The sequence below is a fragment of the Numida meleagris genome, chromosome 2 (genome assembly GCF_002078875.1).
Source record: "Numida meleagris isolate 19003 breed g44 Domestic line chromosome 2, NumMel1.0, whole genome shotgun sequence".
In the NCBI taxonomy this organism is placed as follows: Eukaryota; Metazoa; Chordata; class Aves; order Galliformes; family Numididae; genus Numida; species Numida meleagris.
Genome location: NC_034410.1, coordinates 64094821 through 64110100, shown reverse-complemented (window position 1 = coordinate 64110100; position 15280 = coordinate 64094821). Strand labels below are relative to the sequence as shown.

General features: G+C 45.2%; 1 protein-coding gene across 4 annotated transcripts in view; it reads right to left on the bottom strand.

Moving 5' to 3' along the window:
• Positions 1-15280, bottom strand: part of SLC22A23 (solute carrier family 22 member 23) — a 106161-nt gene that overhangs the window by 20868 nt on the left and 70013 nt on the right. For all 4 annotated transcript variants that reach the window (XM_021385392.1, XM_021385394.1, XM_021385395.1 and 1 more), the window contains exons 4-5: positions 13721-13889; positions 10727-10854 (exon numbers count right to left, since the gene is read on the bottom strand). In XM_021385392.1, coding sequence (XP_021241067.1) covers positions 10727-10854; positions 13721-13889 — 297 coding nt within the window. The remainder of the gene's footprint in view (positions 1-10726; positions 10855-13720; positions 13890-15280) is intronic.

Sequence of the window (15280 nt, the reverse complement as noted above, 5' to 3'; positions counted from 1 at the left end):
GTGAATACAAAATCGTAGCTTTTCTCAGTGACATTCCTACAGTGCTGTCAGAATATTCATGTACTTCATAAATATCAATGAAATCACCTCCACTGCTTTCTCGTAAGATTGTTCCAGTTTTGCAATGCAGGGAGATGAAATGCAGACGAATAGTGTCCAGAATGAGAAAAAACACTCCGCAATTTTAGGAGTATAGCTTGAGAAATATGAGCTCTGGGTTGCTCAGAATCCTCTGCATGCAATATTCATTGTAGGTACAGAAATAAACACTCCACCTTTCCGCAACCCAAGCCCCAGAAGTACATGCTACAGAGACACACACTGAAGAAACAATGATTGGCGACAACTAGAAGAGCTTAATTGCAGGGAATTTTCCATCATTGTGCAGGAACATCCCTGGTGGACACAGACATGAGTGCAGCTCTTCAGGAGCTATTCAGCTTCATTCTCCCAAGACTGCCCTCTTTCTCCTGCAACCCTCTGGCTTATTCACAACACACCTTCCAAATTCTGCAACAAATGAGGAACAGACAACAGCTTCATTTCCACAGCACTGTCCATCCTATGCACTGATTCATCCATCCTATGCCCTGTGAAAAAATAGGTTGCGGTCATGTTATTAAAGGCTGTATCATCGTATCTTCATGCCAGGAGGCCAAGCAAGGGTTGCCCAGGCAACCTGACTTTTTGCATTTCTGAGAGCCTGACTTGTCAGTGTTTACATTCCTCTAACCTTACCAACTCTCAAAAAAAATCAAAGAAAATCTCAAATGTCATTGCGTGGAGCTGTATCTGGGCCATCATGTTTCAGACACCTACACAGGCATTACGGCTAGGAGGGGGGCCTCCGCACACGGTAAGCAAGGCGGGCAGCACAGAGGGGTGAGGCACACATTTTAGAAGTGGGTTTCACAGGAGAAGAATGCCGAGACTGCATCCTTGGGATTGACAACTTGTTCTGGAGAGAGGAGGAAGCAAATGGTCACAGCCTTTTTGGTCTTTGTGCCCTAGCTCTCCTTTCCTCTACAGCCATTAATGCCCTCTTGTTCCTTTGCCCGTGGAGGTCACCTCCAACTATCTTTATACTTCACCCCCACAACTCGTTTCACTCTCCTATTCCCTCTCCTCTCTATTAGCAGTCCCTCTTAGTGCTCTCCTCCTCCGATTGTTCCTGAGTTTTCCTCTCCTCGCCCCACGTCCAAGCCCCGTCCATATGGGCAGTGAGAGCACCAGCGTTTGTTGATAGCCCTCCCTATGCCCAGCCTCTGCTGAAGCTCAGTCAAGCTGAAAGGGAAGCTGATCACCACCAGGTTGTTTCTTTGTTTTTATTTCTTATTTTATTTCACAGCATATTTGGCTTTTCCTGGTGGCACCAGAAGGCACATCCTCAGTACAGTGCTCCCTTCTTCCCCCGTCTCTGCTTCAAACCCTGCAGCTGTCAGGTCACTACTGTCTTCACAGCGATACAGCCAGGGTATGCACAAGCTCCTCTTCCACTTCTGTACAACCAGCCAGCAAAAGAGGACTTACATTCATCAGTCTTGTTCTTGTTGCTCACTATTTTTCCTGTATGGCATGTCTTGAAGGAGTTGCACAAACTCCATCAGCTGCCACTGGTGGACAAGAGGGGACTGTCAGGAAAAAACAAGCCCCTTCTGAAAACTGATCGGATATTCAAGAGAGCAACAGAAATCACTGCCTGCTGGCTGGTTTCCTTTGATACAGAAATCTCTTTTGTCTGCAAGACTTAAAGGCTGCCTTTATTCCAATGGTTTGAACTGAATTTCCCACGGTGTACCTGACTGACCCCTGGGATTTGCACGGAGTATTTAAGTTTGGCACTAATAAACAACCAAGAAATAGGATCTGTAAAGGAACACATCCAGAAGGTTTGCAGGGAGTAGCATCACATGAAGCTACCTTGTATTACTGCACTAGGGAACTTGCTCTCTTCCTCTGTCTAATATTCCTGGCTCTTCATCCATCCCAGTCTGTACACAGTACTGTAGTTTTAACTGTGGTGGCCTAAGGGTACAATCAAAGGTTTTGTAGAGTTACTTTCTCCTATTAGGGAAAGAGACTGACTCAGACATAAGGTGAACTTTTTTTTTTTTTTTTAATTTGAAGAAAAATCCCCTGAAAACCACAGCTTTCCTAACTGCAGTCAACATTCATATGCACACACAACACTTGTCACCACCGCTGGAGGATGAAGTCAGTGAGCCCTTCTACAAGCAGCTGGAAGTAGCCTCGCAAGCCCATGCACTGGTTCTCATGGGGGATTTTAATCATCCAGATATCTGTTGGGTAAGCAATATGGCCAGACACGCGCAGTCCAGATGGCTCCTGCAATGCACTGAAGATAATTTTCTGACACAGGTGGTGGAGGAGCCAATGAGGCAGGGAGTGCTTCTGGACCTTGTACTTTCCAGCAAGGATGGGCTTGTTAGGGATGTGAAGGTTGGGGGCAGCTTGGGATCTAGCAATCATGAGATGGTGGAGTTCAAGATCTTGTGTGGAAGAAGTAAGACAAAAAGTAGGATTGCTACCCTGGACTTTCAGAGAGTCAACTTTGACCTTTGCCAGGACTTACTAGGAGGTATCTCATGGGCTAGAGTGCTAGAAGGTAAGGGGGCTTGTGAGAGCTGGGCAACATTTAAACAGCACTTCTTCCAAGCTCAAGATTGGTGTGTCCCTAAGGGTAAGAAATGGGGGAAGGGAGGCAGGAGACCTGCGTGGATGAGCAAGGAGCTCATGGATAAGATCAAAGGGAAGAAGAAGGTCTATGGAATGTGGAAAAAGGGCCTGCCCTCTTGGGAGTACAGGAGTGCTGTCAGGGACTGCAGGGAAGCGACGAGAAAGGCTAAAACTCACCTGGAGCTGAAGCTGGCGAGGGAGACAAAGGATAATAAGAAGGTTTTTTTTGTTGTTGTTGTTTTGTTTTTTAAGCATGTTAACAGTAAAAGGAAGACTGGGGATAAAGTGGGTCCCCTGCTAAACGAGGTGGGTGTTCTGGTAACGGGGGATGCTGAGAAGGCAGAGATGCTGAATGCCTTCTTTGCTTTGGTCTTCACTTCAAAGACTCCCCCTTGGGAATCCTAGACCCCTGAAGTGTAGAGAGAGAGTCTGGGAAATGGTGAGCTTCCCTCTGGTTGAGGAGGGGGTGGCCTGGGAGTGTCTACATAGGATCACTGTGCACAAATCCATGGGCCCTGATGGGATGCATCCACGTGTGCTGAGGGAGCTGGCAGAGGTGATTGCCAAACTGCTCTCTATCATCTTTGACAGGTCTTGGAGAACAGGAGAAGTGCCTGAAGACTGGAGGATAGCCAGTGCTACTCCGGTCTTCAAAAAGGGCAAGACGGAGGATCCGGGAAACTACAGGCTAGTCAGCCTCACCTCTGTCCCTGGAAAGGTGATGGAACAGCTTGTTCTGGATGCCATCTCCAAGCAATTGGAAGAGAAGGTCATCAGGAATAGTCAGCATGGACCCACCGACGGAAAATTGTGCTCGACCAACCTCACAGCCTTCTATGATGGCCATCACCAGCTGAGTAGATGCGGGGAGAACAGTGGATGTCATCTACCTTGACTTCAGCAAGGCTTTTGATACTGTCTCCCATGACATCCTGATAATGAAACTAAGAAAGTATGGGATAGATGAGTGGACGGTGAGGTGGGTTGAGAACTGGTTGACTGGGTGAGCTCAGAGAGTTGTGATCAGCAGTGCAGTGTCCGGTTGGAGGCCTGTGACTAGCGGTGTTCCCCAGGGATCAGTGCTGTGCACAGCCTTGTCCAGTATCTTCACTGATGACCTTCATGAGGGGATAGTGTCCACCCTCAGCAAGTACACCAATGATACAAAGCTGGGAGGAGTGGCTGACACACCGGAAGGCTGTGCTGCCGTTCAGCAAGACCTGGATAGACTGGAGAGCTGGGCAGAAAGAAACCAGATGAAGTTTAACAAAAGTAAGTGTAGAGTCTTGCAGCTGGGAAGGAATAACCGCAAGTATCAGTACAGGTTGGGACATGATCTGCTGGTGAGGAGCTCTATGGAGAAGGACCTGGGGGTCCTGGTGGACGACAGTTTGGCCATGAGCCAGCAATGTGCCCTTGTGGCCAAGAAGGCCAATGGGATCCTGGGGCGCATTAAAAGGAGAGGGGCCAGCAGGTCAAGGGAGGTGATCCCCCTATACTCTGCCCTGGTCAGGCCTCACCTGGAGCATTTTGTCCAGTTCTGGGCTCCCTGGTACAAAAAAGACAGGGATCTTCCGGAGAAAGTCCAGCTGAGGGCCACAAAGATGATAAAGGGCCTGAAGCATCTCCCTTGTGAGGAAAGGCTGAGCAACCTGGGTCTGTTCAGCCTTGAGAGAAGACTCAGAGGTGATCTTATTAATGCTTATAGATGTCTTAAGTGTGGGAGCCAAAGAAACATGGCCAACCTCTTTTCAGCTGTCTGTGGGGACAGGACAAGGGGAAACAGCCATAAGCTTGAGCATAGGAAGTTCTGCACCAATATGTGAAGGAACTTCTTCATGGTGACTGTGATGGAGCACTGGAACAGGCTGCCCAAGGAGGTTGTGGATCCTCCTTCTTTGGAGATATTCAAGACCCGCCTGGATGCCGACCTGCGCAGCCTGCTGTAGAGAGCCTGCTTTGGCAGGGGGGTTGGACTCAGTGATCTCCAGAGGTCCCTTCCAACCCCTACAATTCTGTGACTCTGTGATTCTGTATACTTTTGTAATTACACCGATATTATTTCTCCAAGCTGCAAAAATATTTTTGTGCCTTCTTCCACTGAATGGCTCTACCTTAGAAAGCAATGTCTATATACTCTATGTTCACAGCAGCATTCTAGTTTGTGTTTTCAACTAGAGTTGTGCAAAAAAAAAAGCATTTCTGCTATTCTGCCCAGGCAAGCAGTCATTTTTTTCTGTTAAGGAACATCTAGAACATCATTCACCAAAGACAGGGAAAATGACACCAGGGTGGGCTTCCACAGAAACACTACGTCTGACGACCAGGTAATTGCTGCCAGGGCTTTCCCAGCTGTGCATCCCCAACAGCATCCACACACAGTGAGGGGCTGGGTATCAGTGCAGCGGAGACCAGTGTGCAGCAAGTGATCTATCCTGGCCAACACACCTTAGGACAGTTAGTACTTTGGGATTTCCAATACCCCTAAACACTCTTTATTCCCACTCTTCAAGTGGGAGCATTTACCTCACTAAAAAGGACTGTTCCATAACTGAATTTAAATACCTTGAGTTGGAAGGGTCCCACAAGGATAATCAAGTTGAACTCCTGGCACTACACAGGATCACCCAGAATTCAAACCCTATGTCTGAGAGCATTGTCCAAATACTCCTTGAACTCTGGCACTTGGGGCCATGCCCACTGCCCTGGGCAACCTGTTCTGTGCCCAATGCCCTCTGGTGCAGAACCTTTTCCTAACCCAAACCTGACCCTGCTCTGATGCAGCCCCATGTTGTTCCCTAAGGCCCTGTCACTGTCACCTCAGCTTCCCTCGTGAGGAGCTGCAGCTGCCATGAGGCCTCCCCTCCACCTCCTCTGCTCTGGGGTGAACAAACCCAGGGACCTCAGCCACTCCTCATACATCTTGCCCTCCAGACCCTTCATCATCCTCCTAGTCCTCCTTTGGATACTCTGATAGTTTTATCGTGCCCCAAATAACATGGAGTACACTTGAGTGGTGAGGTGCTGGAACAGGCTGCCCAGAGAGGTTGTGGATGCCCCATCCCTGGAGGTGTTCAAGGCCAGGTTGGATGGGGCCCTGGCCCTGTGGACAGCCTGGTCTAGTATTAGATGTGGAGGTTGGTGGCCCTGCCTGTGGCAGCGGGGTTGGAGCTTGATGATCCTTGAGGTCCCTTCCAGCCCAAGCCATTCTATGATTCTTTGATACTCAAGGGGCATGCAGTACATCAGTGCAGTGTAAAGCGGGAATGTAGAGCCGCACTGAAAAATTTGTTTATTTTGTGCTCCACTGGGGAACAGGGAAGAGATGAGGAAGTTTTAGAAGAAATCAGCAGTGAAAAACCTCTACTAAATTAATATTATCAAAATATTTATTTTGCTCATGACTGAAGAAGGCTTTATTCTGGCGATGTTTTGAAATATTTCTCAACAAAGCTTAACAAGCCTGCTTTATAAGTTACATTTCAAAATGCAGTGGGATAAATATAGTTATTTTGTTGCAGCAATGAATTTAAACTTCCCTTGCAAAAAAAGAAGGTGAACTGTAGAGCCAACTGGTAAAATTTTGAGACTTCAGAGAAACTTAGCAAGTACATCTACTTTTCTTGAGTGTTAATGAAGAAAATACAACATAAACCATCCAATCTTCTCAAGATGGCAAATTGTTCATAGCCAAAATCAGAAGGTGTACCAATTGCCCCAGAACAAAGCCTGTGCCAAGGCGGCAACTTTCCATTTGTTTTGCAATTCAGAACCTACACTGCCTTTACACCGTTGGGGCAGCTCACAGAATCCCAGAATGGCTTGGGTTGGAAGGGACCTCAATAATCAAGTTCCAATCCCCTTGCCACAGGCAAGGTTGCCAATCGCTAGATCAAGTACTAGATCAGACTGTCCAGGGCCTATCCAGCCTGGCCTTAAACATCTCCAGGGATGGGGCATCCACAACCTCTATGGGCAGACTGTTCCAGCACCTCACCACTCTCTCAGCAAAAAAACTTTCCCCTGACATATTTAGACATATAATTTCCCTCCTTTAGTTTAAAACCATTCCCCTTTGTCCTATCATTATCTACCCACTTAAAAAGTTGATTTCCCTTGTGTTTATAATCTCTTATTAAATATTGGAAGGCCATAATGAGATCTCCCCTCATAGCAGCTTTTTCTTCTCCAGACTGAACGAGCCCAGCTCCTTCAGCCTGTCTTCATAGGAGAGACGCTCCAGCCCTTCAATCATCTTCATGACCCTCCACTAGACCCACTCCAAACGCTCGACATCTTTCCTGTGCTGGGGGCCCCAGACTTGGATGAAGTATTCCAGATGGGGCTTCACAAGGGCAGACTAAAGGAGGACAATCCCCTCCTTCACCCTGCTGGCCAACTCTCTTTAGATGCAGCCCAGGATACTGTTGGCCTTCTGGGCTGCAAGTGCACACTGTTGGCTCGAGTTAAGTTTTTCATCTACCAGGACCCCTAAATCCTTCTCAGCAGGGCTACTCTCAATGAGTTCTTCTCCCAGTTTGTATACGCATCTGGGATCAACCTGACCCAAGTGCAACCACCTTACAATCTGCTTTGTTGAACCTCATAAGTTTCCCATGGGCCCACCTTTCAAGTTCATCAAGGCCCCTCTGGATGGGATCCTTTGCTTCTGCTGTATCAACTGCACCGCTCAGCTTGGTGTCATCAGCAAACTTGCTAAGGGTGCACTCAATTCCATCATCTATGACACTGATAAAGATGTCAAAGAGTACCGGTCCCAAGATAGACCCCTGGGGAGACATCGCTCAGGTCACCGAGAAGATGAGGCTAGTGTTAATTTACAGTGCTCTCAACTCCATATCTCTTGTGTGGCTTTAATTTGTTTGCCTACTAACTTGCCATCTAAGCACTACCCATCAGCTGCCCATGTTGGTCTCCAGATAACAGAAGCTGTTATCACAACACCAACAGGACCACTATTAAGACAATTCGTTCTTCTGTTTAGATGCATTTTCTAGAAGAGCACTGGCAAACTGCTCTCACCTTATGGATTGATTCAAACAGAACAAACACGTTTTGCTTCTTTTTTTTTTTTCCACCTAACACATGGGACACCTCCCTACAGTGCAAAGAGGCTGCAGAAGGTTGGTCTCCACTATGTGTAGCATAACCAAAGGGAGAAGTAAAAGCTTTCCTCCAACAAAGGGAGCAGTACAGTTCTTCAGAAGGGAAGGTACACCCGTTCACTGCTTGGACCACAATTCACAATTGCATTTTCTTCCATCCCAGAAATACTTTACCCATTTGAATGCTAATTCTTTCTATTACAGAACTGCTATCAGCTGCCAAAATGTGTACATATAACTCCAGTAACGATCTGTTACACAGGATAAACTAACTTGACTGATACGGATAAGTAGAATTATACTGTAGTTTCTAGCTGGAAGAGACTGTATGGGACAGCACACTGAGTAACTCAGTCACACAAAGCTACTATAGAATGGTTTAGGTTGGAAGGGACCTTTAAGATCATGTATTTCCAACCCCCCTGCTATAAGCAAGGACACCTCCCTCTAGACCAGGTTGCTCAAAGCCCCATCCAGCCTGGCTTCGAATGCTTCCAGGGAGGGGGCATCCACAGCCTCTCTGGGCAACCTGTTCCAGTGTCTCACCACTCTCACAGTAAATAATTTCTTCCTCATATCTAGGCTAAATCTACCAACATGATGCAGAATTAATTGTTGGCTTCACTGAAGTTGAGCAATATCTGCCATTCCACTTCCTTTTGTCAAGAATTTGGCTCATGAGTTTGTTTCCAAATCATAGTCACAGAATCACAGAATGGCCTGGGTTGAAAAGGACCATAATGATCATCTAGTTTCAAGCCCCCTGCTGCGTGCAGGGTTGCTAACCACTAGACCAGGCTGCACAGAGCCACACCCAGCCTATCCACACCCACTATCACTAACAATAAATGGCAACACAACGGACCTGAACTAAAGCAAAATGGTTTCTAGCCATTTCAGACAATAAAACAAATCACAAAAAAAACCTCTCCATGCAGAAAGGAAAGCACAGCAATGGATTTAAGCAGAAACACCAGTTATCAGCATCAGGCTGAATGGCATCCTCTCTCACAGATAAGTACAGGCTTTTTGACCATTCTCCGCTACAGCAATGATGTGTTTGTGATTACAACACACAAAAGCAGAAATACGCTTTCTTCTGCTTACAGATCCACTCAGACACATACAGACTGCGGTTTGATCAAATTCTTCACTCAGGATTTCTACTTTTCTCACATCCTCACTCACACTATCAGTGCCCCCATCCACCTGCAAAGAGAGAACGCCCTTCCAAAATCTTTAGTTAAGCTCATTTAATCCATTTGGTACTGCTCTCCTCAAAACACTTCTAGAAAAATAAAGCATCATTCTACAGCTAGGTTAGGGAAGCCTTAACATGTGGGGCTGCAGAGAGAGTTTAAAAAGACAAAGTCAAGAAGAAAGAAATACAGATAAAAACCCACCTTAATCCAAAGAAAAAAAAATCCAGCATCAGCAAAGTAGCAAAACTGAGCCTGTTCTGTATTACTTTAGAAGGTGTGCAAAAGGTAATGTACTCACAACTACGATATCTAAATGTATTTGCAGGCAGAGTCCATACCACTAAGATGTAGAGTAACACTGTTTTGCACATGAAGGGGAGTCCCTCCTTTAACAGGAGTGTGCCTCTACCATGAAACAGCTGGAAAAAGTAATCAGTCACAAGTAACAGTCATAAAACCGTTTTGATACTTAGCACTCCTCCACCAACAATATAACTAGGAATAGCTTAAATAAATCCCTCTAGCACCGGATTGCAGCTTTATAATTTTTCTTATAGAAAACCCAAGTAACTATTTTCCCCTAAAAATGCACTTTATTTTGTCTGCAAACTCAAGAAGCTAACTAGCTGAGAAAGGCCAAATTTAGACTCGGTTGGAAATCTCCAAGTCTAATTATGAGATGTTTCATTGCCTCTGAAGCACATTTTCTCCAAGTTTCTTTACATACCCTGCGGAAGATCTGCAGAACAGAGACAGGGATGGAGATCACAACATCAGGGGCTGCTCCACACCCCTGAGCTTTTCAGAACTTTACCAGGAAAATGTCGTTTACATTGCAGAGCCATGTTGTGTGTGATGGAGATCCAGGAAACCCGGGGCATGCAATTTATGTGCAAGCAAGATAATTAACACAGGTCTGCTAAGCCAACTACAACAGAAATCACAGCACTGGCCTTGGTATGACTACCAAACTGTTGTACAGATCCAAACTGACCTGAGCTACTCCAGAGACCCTCGACAATGAGTTATCAGCAAAATATAGAAAGCATCGCTCCTGAACAGGCGTGCAGGTGATGTACCCCTGCAGCTCCTGGGGTCAGGGTAGGTAGAGTATGAAACAGTAAAAAAAACAATCCAAAACATTTCCACAGTTCTTTGATGAGTAGGTGGTCTGATACAGACTGCAAGGGACACTGTAAAATGTGTATCTATGTGCACAAGGCTGTAGGACCAGCAGCCCCCTAGGACAGCACTGCTCGGACGGCACAGAAGCAAAATTTTAGAGTGAAATATGAAGTGATTTAGTTCTGCCGTGGGGCTCATCTTTTAGAAATTGTGTCTTGGGCACTGCCACTTCATCCATCTCTGTGTGATGGGCAAGACCACAGCCAGAAGCTTCCTCACAAAAGTTTCCAGAGGCACACCAAGCTGACACACTGCAGCCTTGGTAAAATTATTCAAAAGATGTTCCTAAAAGCATGTGGCACTGCCAGATGAAATTGTCATTACTAGGACTGTTCATCAGGCTGAGTAATTTTAAATACGGTGTGTGAGTTTAGAGCAGTTTTTCAAGAAAAACAAAATTAATCCATAAGCAGAATGGTTTTTACAGGCAGTAAATAGATTGTTTAATTCTGGATAATAACTTCAGAGAACAATTTCATCAGAATGGACAGATTCATGGATGCCTGCTCTACTCACCGGGCACCACTCCTTTGATGTCGCTTTCAGTGTTCATCCTGTTCTTGCGAGTGAGCTGCAGGATAAGTTCCTTGGATGCCTCAAACTGCTGCGTAGCCATCAGCCACCGGAGGGACTCTGGGAAAATACTTCAGAGATGGAAAACACGTTAGGGCCACTCCCCAGATTCTGCCAGAGGAAAAGTATAGCAGTTAGCTGCTCATTGAAGTATTTATACATTCACTTTTACACTGATTCACAAATGATACAGGAACCATCCTATCACCTTGAGATAGGACATATTAGAATTTTATAACATATTAGAGTTCTGCCTATTAATACCATTGTGAAAGAAGAGGGAGAGGAGGAAGCACTGTGTGCAAGAGACATTTGCTGCCAGGCAGGGAATAGATGAGCTGCACAGTTACACAGGATAATTCAGGCTACAGAAGGAAAACATCTGACAGAAGTGATTTGAATTCTCTTGTAAAGATGGAGATAGAAAAGTGAAAAATTACTTTCCAGGATTGTAATGGAACAGAATTTTTTAATTTTTAAACAGGTAAAAAATCTTCTTCCTCACACGCAGATTTTAATACATTTTTTTATACAGGTGAGTATGGTGCATCCTCCAGACAACATTCAGTTGCTGCTATAAAAGCTTCTCCCAGTAAAGACAACGTTATGTTAATTAAGTTGCCTTACAAGGGTACACATAAATGCACATACAGTCATAAAATAAGAGTTTATTTTTCATCTGCTTGTTTCCCTCAAGCACGGATATTCACTTGAATCTCCATTTTAATTCTTCCCTATTTGTTTTTCAGCTAAGTTCATTTTATTTTCATTTTAAAAAAAAGCAACACAAAATAAATACATAGATCTAAAAAGAAAAACATCCAAAAAACCCACCAACCACCACCACCAACACAAAAAGCCCTACACTTCCATCAATACAGACACTTTCAGAATTGACACATTTTTTTTCCTCTTGCTTTGGCCTCATTTTCACTCATTTTCCAAAAGACCTAACTAAGAACGAATTTATCAGCTTCTTTTAACTTCAAATATACAATAAACCTCATATTTCCTCCACAAAGCACCGACCCTTGGTGCAAATGCTGCCCCAGCTCTTCTAAGCAGTGGAGCTTCAATGGCACTGTTAGGGTACTACCTTTCAAGGCTGGTGCAATTTGGACCTCACCCTCAGCAAGAACTTCATCCTAGATAAAGTATACATGCATGTGAGTGTATTTATATGTATTTATACATACCACCGTATAACTGAACAGCTGTCCTAACCAGAGTCCATTTCAGCAAATGCAAAAAACCCAGGCGATGCAAACTCTGCTACTTTGCAAACTCTACTTTGCCTATTACACCTGTGTGTCGTATCACATATCATCTAAGCAGGATTCATTTGTGTTCTCTGCCTGTCCTGCCCAGCCAAAACACCGCAAAGCTCTTTTAGATTTGGAAAAAAGTTCTAGCATTTGCTATTACTATGTTCCCTTGCAAAGAGGCCCCTGATGAATTCGCAGAAGAAATGCAGGAGACTGCCTCAGCCACGTGGAGAGCTTGTTAAGTCCAGAAGACTGCTGGGGCTTACTGCTGCCCATCTGTCTACCGTGTTCATTAGACATCTTCATTCTGCTAGTACACAGGTATCAGCAAGCGTTGTACTGGATTCTATCCAGTGGTGGATATAACACCCTTCAGCTGGTGGGATCCCCGCAGGAGGCTTGGGAGTAGACCTACAAGTGTTTTCTGTTTGAATGTGTAGATCACATGACAGGCTTGGGAGAACAGTATTGTACATAGCAAGAACATTCTAGGCTATTCACCATCGAGGTATTACCTGCAAGATACTTACTATATATTGGAAATCAGGAGGGGAAAAGAAGCCATTATCTTATGAAAGACTTACAGCTTTCTCCTGTGTGCTGCTTTTTGCCCTCAACATAAGCTGCAGTATGTCTACCTATGCGAACTCAGAGATAGGCAAAGAAATTTCTACTTAAGGGGTTATGGTGATGAATGGATGAGAACTCTATCTTAACCCAAGTACAGAAAAAATACAGAACTTAATTGTTACATATCATAACAAGTTCTTACATGTTGCAACTTGTTAGGCACTAGAACTATCAACATGGTCCTTTTTCAGTCTACAGCAACTAAATATTTAAATCTAGCCAGCATTACTTTAAAACTAATTATCTACCCTATTCTCACTGTTATGGTTTTGTACAACCCTTGCAAGCCTCCGCTATGTTATGCCACCACTGTGCGTCACTCTTAAGATGGAAGCAAAAAGACGTGTTTTTGGGAGGTTTATGAAGTCCTGGTGTGGACAGAGCCCCCCACTTCTCCAGGACAGGCAGTACCAGGCCTGGATTCTTTGCCAAAGCGCAGCCTGCAGGGCTGGCAGTGAAGAGTGGAAGGAGCCAGGATGGAGAAGTGACCTGCTGCCCATCGCAGGCTGGCTGCCTGGCTGTCAGCCTGGCACGTGGTAATTTGGGCAAAACCTAGCAGGGAGGCTCAGAGCACCTCATGCACACACAGGGCCCAGTCGTGCTACTCACGAGCGGAGGTGTGTTATTTTTAACCCAGATGGGCTAACCGAGGCCAAAGGAATGAACAGCGACTGCCCAGACCACAGTGCAGGTTAAAGGAGAAAACTGAGCTGTGCAGCCACAAGTTGAAGCAGTTAGGCTGGGACACATCCTTTTGCACCTTTAAAGTGGAAGCGACAGCCAGAGAAATTACCAAGTACAACTTTCTGCCCAACCGAATATTCATCTCCTGAATCCCGGCACGTCAGCATGGAAAACTTATGGCTACTACAGCAAGCTGTAACATTACTTCTTACTTCACACTGAAAACTTCGCACAAAGTGAGTGTAAGAACAAGGGAATGATTTATGTGTATGGAGAAGCGCTCTTACTTCCAGCCACCTCTCAAGTCCAGCGTTAGGAACTTGTGCTGCCTTTGACCAGAGGGGGAAGAAATACTTACACCCAGTAAAGCAGCATCAGCAGGAAGGGGCAGATGATGACGGCCTGGAGGACCTGCCAGTCCCTGCAGAGAGCAGCCAGCCCCGGCATCAGGAACTGCCCCGCCATTTCAATGAAGCTTGCCACCATGGTGATCATGAACCGGTGCGCAGGAGGGCAGAGCTCTATCCCTGAAACACAGAGCATATGCAACACATTAGACCCCCCACAGGAGCACCTCCCCACTGAAATTCCATGGACTTAGCATCGAGACCTTCGGCCAGAATTAGGCACGATCCCGTAAATCCCATTTCCTCATTTACTTGGGCTTCAAATAGCCTCAATAGGGAAGCTCATTAGCAGCTGGCTGTGGTGTTAACATTGCAACATCCATGCACATACTGCATCTCCTGCAGACCTGCTGCATCCATGACTGTCAGCCTATGCCTCCCTCTCCAAAAAAAAAATACTCTCTATATATACTTAAGGAGATCAGAGGATAAAAGATGATGCATAGATTTCATGTAGAGCCTTTTTGCAATTCTCAAAGACACCAGGCACCTTCCCAATAAGTCTGCTGGAGGCAGAAGAGCACAGCTCTCAGCAGCATCCCAGCTCCTATGGGATGCCAGCTTCTCACAGCTGAACATGCTGCGACTCAGCTGGTTTCAAGCCAGATTTTGCTGAGTGGATTGTTTCTGGGTTTGGTTTTTGTTTTCATAATAACCAGTTTTGATCAACTTTCGAACAAGACAGCCTGGTATCTGCCTCATCCCGTCCCCCATCCTTCCTTTTGTTGTAGGGCAAATTACCACCATCACTGCTAGCATCGGTTGTTTCAACTGCCCTGTGACAAGTGATGCCAGTAGATTAAAAGCTTCCTTAAATCCTGAACTCTAGTTACTTTTATTTCAATGTTTAGAAAATAAGATGAATTTATCAGAAAGGCGGCTTTTTCTTTTTTAATACCCAGAAGAAATAACATTAAAATCGGACTGCCTTTTTCAAATATATCCAAACATAAATAATGTTTTCACTAGTAGGAATACAATAGAACCCCCTATTTCATATTTCTTATTTGCCTACATTCACTTCTACAGATTAATAACCAAGCACAATAAACATGCCACTACTGTTGTGCCGTACTTATCAGTATGCTGAGACAGAAGCACAAGCTCGTAAACACTCATGATGTGTTGCTGTCAGCGCTGGTGTTTTTCCTTGGGATGTTTCCTATAGTTATTTTAAATTATGATTTAATGGTTGTTAAAATCGTAATTGAAAAGCCATAAGACAATAGGAAGAGGAGACAGCTGCTCATTCATTCATTCTCTCACCCGTAGCTTGTTCAGCACTTATCGCTGTAACACAGATCTGAACTCGCTGACTGGGAACTGGCCACCCGCAGATCAAATATAGGATTAGCCACCACACACTGTTTGTTTCCTTTTCTTTCGGCCAGTGGCAAAAACCACTGATGCTTTTTTGCCAACATGAAAGGGAAATGCATCTGTTGTGAGGCAGCCTGAATTTTCATTAGCTTAACCACAAACACAGCAGCTTTGGAAAACGAAGAGGGGGA